The sequence below is a fragment of the Micromesistius poutassou genome (genome assembly GCF_964030765.1).
Source record: "Micromesistius poutassou genome assembly, chromosome: 9".
In the NCBI taxonomy this organism is placed as follows: Eukaryota; Metazoa; Chordata; class Actinopteri; order Gadiformes; family Gadidae; genus Micromesistius; species Micromesistius poutassou.
The window spans coordinates 2,972,658-2,975,157 of record NC_140279.1 but is presented as its reverse complement, the minus strand read 5'-3'; the positions used below and the strand labels follow the sequence as shown (position 1 = coordinate 2,975,157).

At 47.3% G+C, this 2,500-nt stretch overlaps 1 protein-coding gene across 1 annotated transcript in view; it reads right to left on the bottom strand.

Moving 5' to 3' along the window:
• LOC311353234 (disintegrin and metalloproteinase domain-containing protein 10) overlaps nucleotides 1-2,500 on the bottom strand; it is a 27,592-nt gene that overhangs the window by 4,899 nt on the left and 20,193 nt on the right. Inside the window, exon 9 of the mRNA XM_084473073.1 lies at nucleotides 1,664-1,827. Within this exon, the coding sequence (XP_084329199.1) occupies nucleotides 1,664-1,827 (164 nt within the window). The remainder of the gene's footprint in view (nucleotides 1-1,663; nucleotides 1,828-2,500) is intronic.

The window sequence follows — 2,500 nt, the reverse complement described above, 5'->3', positions numbered from 1 at the left end:
TCTTGGTTCTTGTCTGACAGCCCAGAAGACTTTCCGGCTAGGTGCATTTAAAACATGTTCTCAGAACCCGACGCCCTTGCCAGAGGAGAGATTTACATCTACATGTAGGGCGTTTATCAGACACTTCTATCCAAAGCGACTCACAATAAGTAAATTTGTCAGAAGAAAGAGAAACAATATATGGCTGTCGGTACAGTAAGGATGTTCATAGAAACAAGTGCCAAGCACAAACAATTGTTAGGTTAACCAACTCTCTGTACACAACAAAGATAGCTAGGATAAGTACTATTTTTAAGAGCCAGGACGTACAACATACGATAAGTTCATTTGTTCATTTGACAACATTTCCTCAGCTTGTTTTGGCCACGAACGCCTTTCCGGTGTTAGTGTTACGAATGTCTGCAAGACGTTTGCAACTAAGATTGAGAAAGTGATTGCAGAAAATACATTCAAAAATAGTACCAATTCATTCATGCAGAATGTTTGAGAGGAAAAGCAAAGCAAAAGGAAAAGACGGAAGACAAAGAAGGACGATCAAGGACATTTTTTTGGCGGGTCAAAGTTTGCAAGAGTCACGCTGATTTCATGCATAACATTTCAGGCATGGAAGATTCCAGATATGTGTAGGGGAAGTAGGGCAAAGGCTAGACCGCCTGTTCCGCCTCAACCACCGCCACCTTGTTCACACGGACACACACACACACACACACACACACACACACACACAAAGTAGCTCACACACGCCAACACCCACACACTAACCAGACAGACAGACAGACAGACACAGACACACACACACACACACACACACAGACACACAAAGTCACTCACTCACACCGACACCCACCCACACACACACACACACACACACACACACACACACACACACACCGACACCCACCCACCCACCCACACACACACACACACACACACACACACACACACACACACACACACACACACACACACACACACACACACACACACACACACACACACACACACACACACACACACACACACAGTACACCCCGTTGTCCAGCCCAAAGCTAACAGGTGTTATTGGTTGCTTTATGTGGATGTTTCAGGGCAGACAGCCCTGAAACATATAGGGAGCCACTGCTCCCTATAAACATTATTTAACATTAGATCACGCCAGTCAATACAGGGATTCAATAAATAGCTTAGGCTTTTAATGCTCACATATCCTCATAATCATAAATACATCATTCACAATGTTCACATATTTTCTCACAGTGTGTGTGTGCGCACATGTGCTTGTGTGTGTGCGTATGTGTGTGTGTGTATGTGTGCGCACATGTGCTTGTGTGTGTGTGTGTGTGTGCGCGCATGTGCTTGTGTGTGTGTGTGTGTGTGTGTGCGCGCATGTGCTTGTGTGTGTGTGCGTGCGTGCGTGTGTATGTATGCTATGCATATACTGGAACAGGCCTCCTGGTAATATTTGGGCTTGTGCCCAGAATGGGTTCAGAGTCTTACCGGGATAAGGCCCTGGGTGGCTGTGTGTGTGCAACTACAGTACTTTACATTCAGAGACCCAATAGCAGGAGAAAACATCATATAAACAAGACAAGAACGGGATAAATCATATGTGTGTGTGTGTGTGTGTGTGTGTGTGTGTGTGTACTGGTGCTGACCCACCCACCGGCGCTCCCAGACTGTGTCCCAGCTCGTGAGCCAGGGTGAGCTGGAAGTGGCGGGGGGGCAGGTATGTGCCGTAGTTCTGCAGCGTGACCAGGCCCGTGTTCAGGCTGGCCCGGCTGCCGTCGCGCAGGGCGGTGTGCTGGGAGCAAATCCCTCCCCAGTTGCCTGACGACAGCAGAGGTGGAGGGGGAGGAAAGGTTAGCATGAAAAGCTATACTGGACCGCATGGATAAAGAAAAGGCAGAGTGTGATGATTGAATGTGAGTAGAGTGAGCGATGGCCACTGAAAGTACAGGAAGTGAAAACGTTTTGGTAAAAGGTTATACATAGACGTATAAAAGTGTGGGTGCTGTGTAAAGATTGACGCAGTTAAACGTTGTAACTGGTTTGAATGCAAGTTCTGTCGACAGTACAAAACCTTGGGAATCAGGGTTTCCACGGATGCACATGGGTTGTTGCATAACTGTTGCATAACTGACCCCCACGGGCCCATGGAAACACTCACAACTAATTGGGAAGTTTTTCAACATGGGCAGCTTCATCATCCTTTATTATAGCCATTGTCGACGGACAGATGGTACATGTGGTCTTCCAGCCACGTTTACATCCTCTTCTCTACAATTACAAACAGCTGCCCCTCTCACTGTTCGCCGGCCAATCACAGGGCGATTGGTGAAGCCGAGATCCTGGCATGTGTTGCCCTTACATGTCTCTAATGCCACAAACACAACCACGTACCGTGACATTCAGGCATGTCAGGTCAGTTCTCCTTAGGTAGTTCTCCTTAATAAATCTTTGCATACACTGATCCGGAGGTACTCTGAGGGGTTAGGAAGAG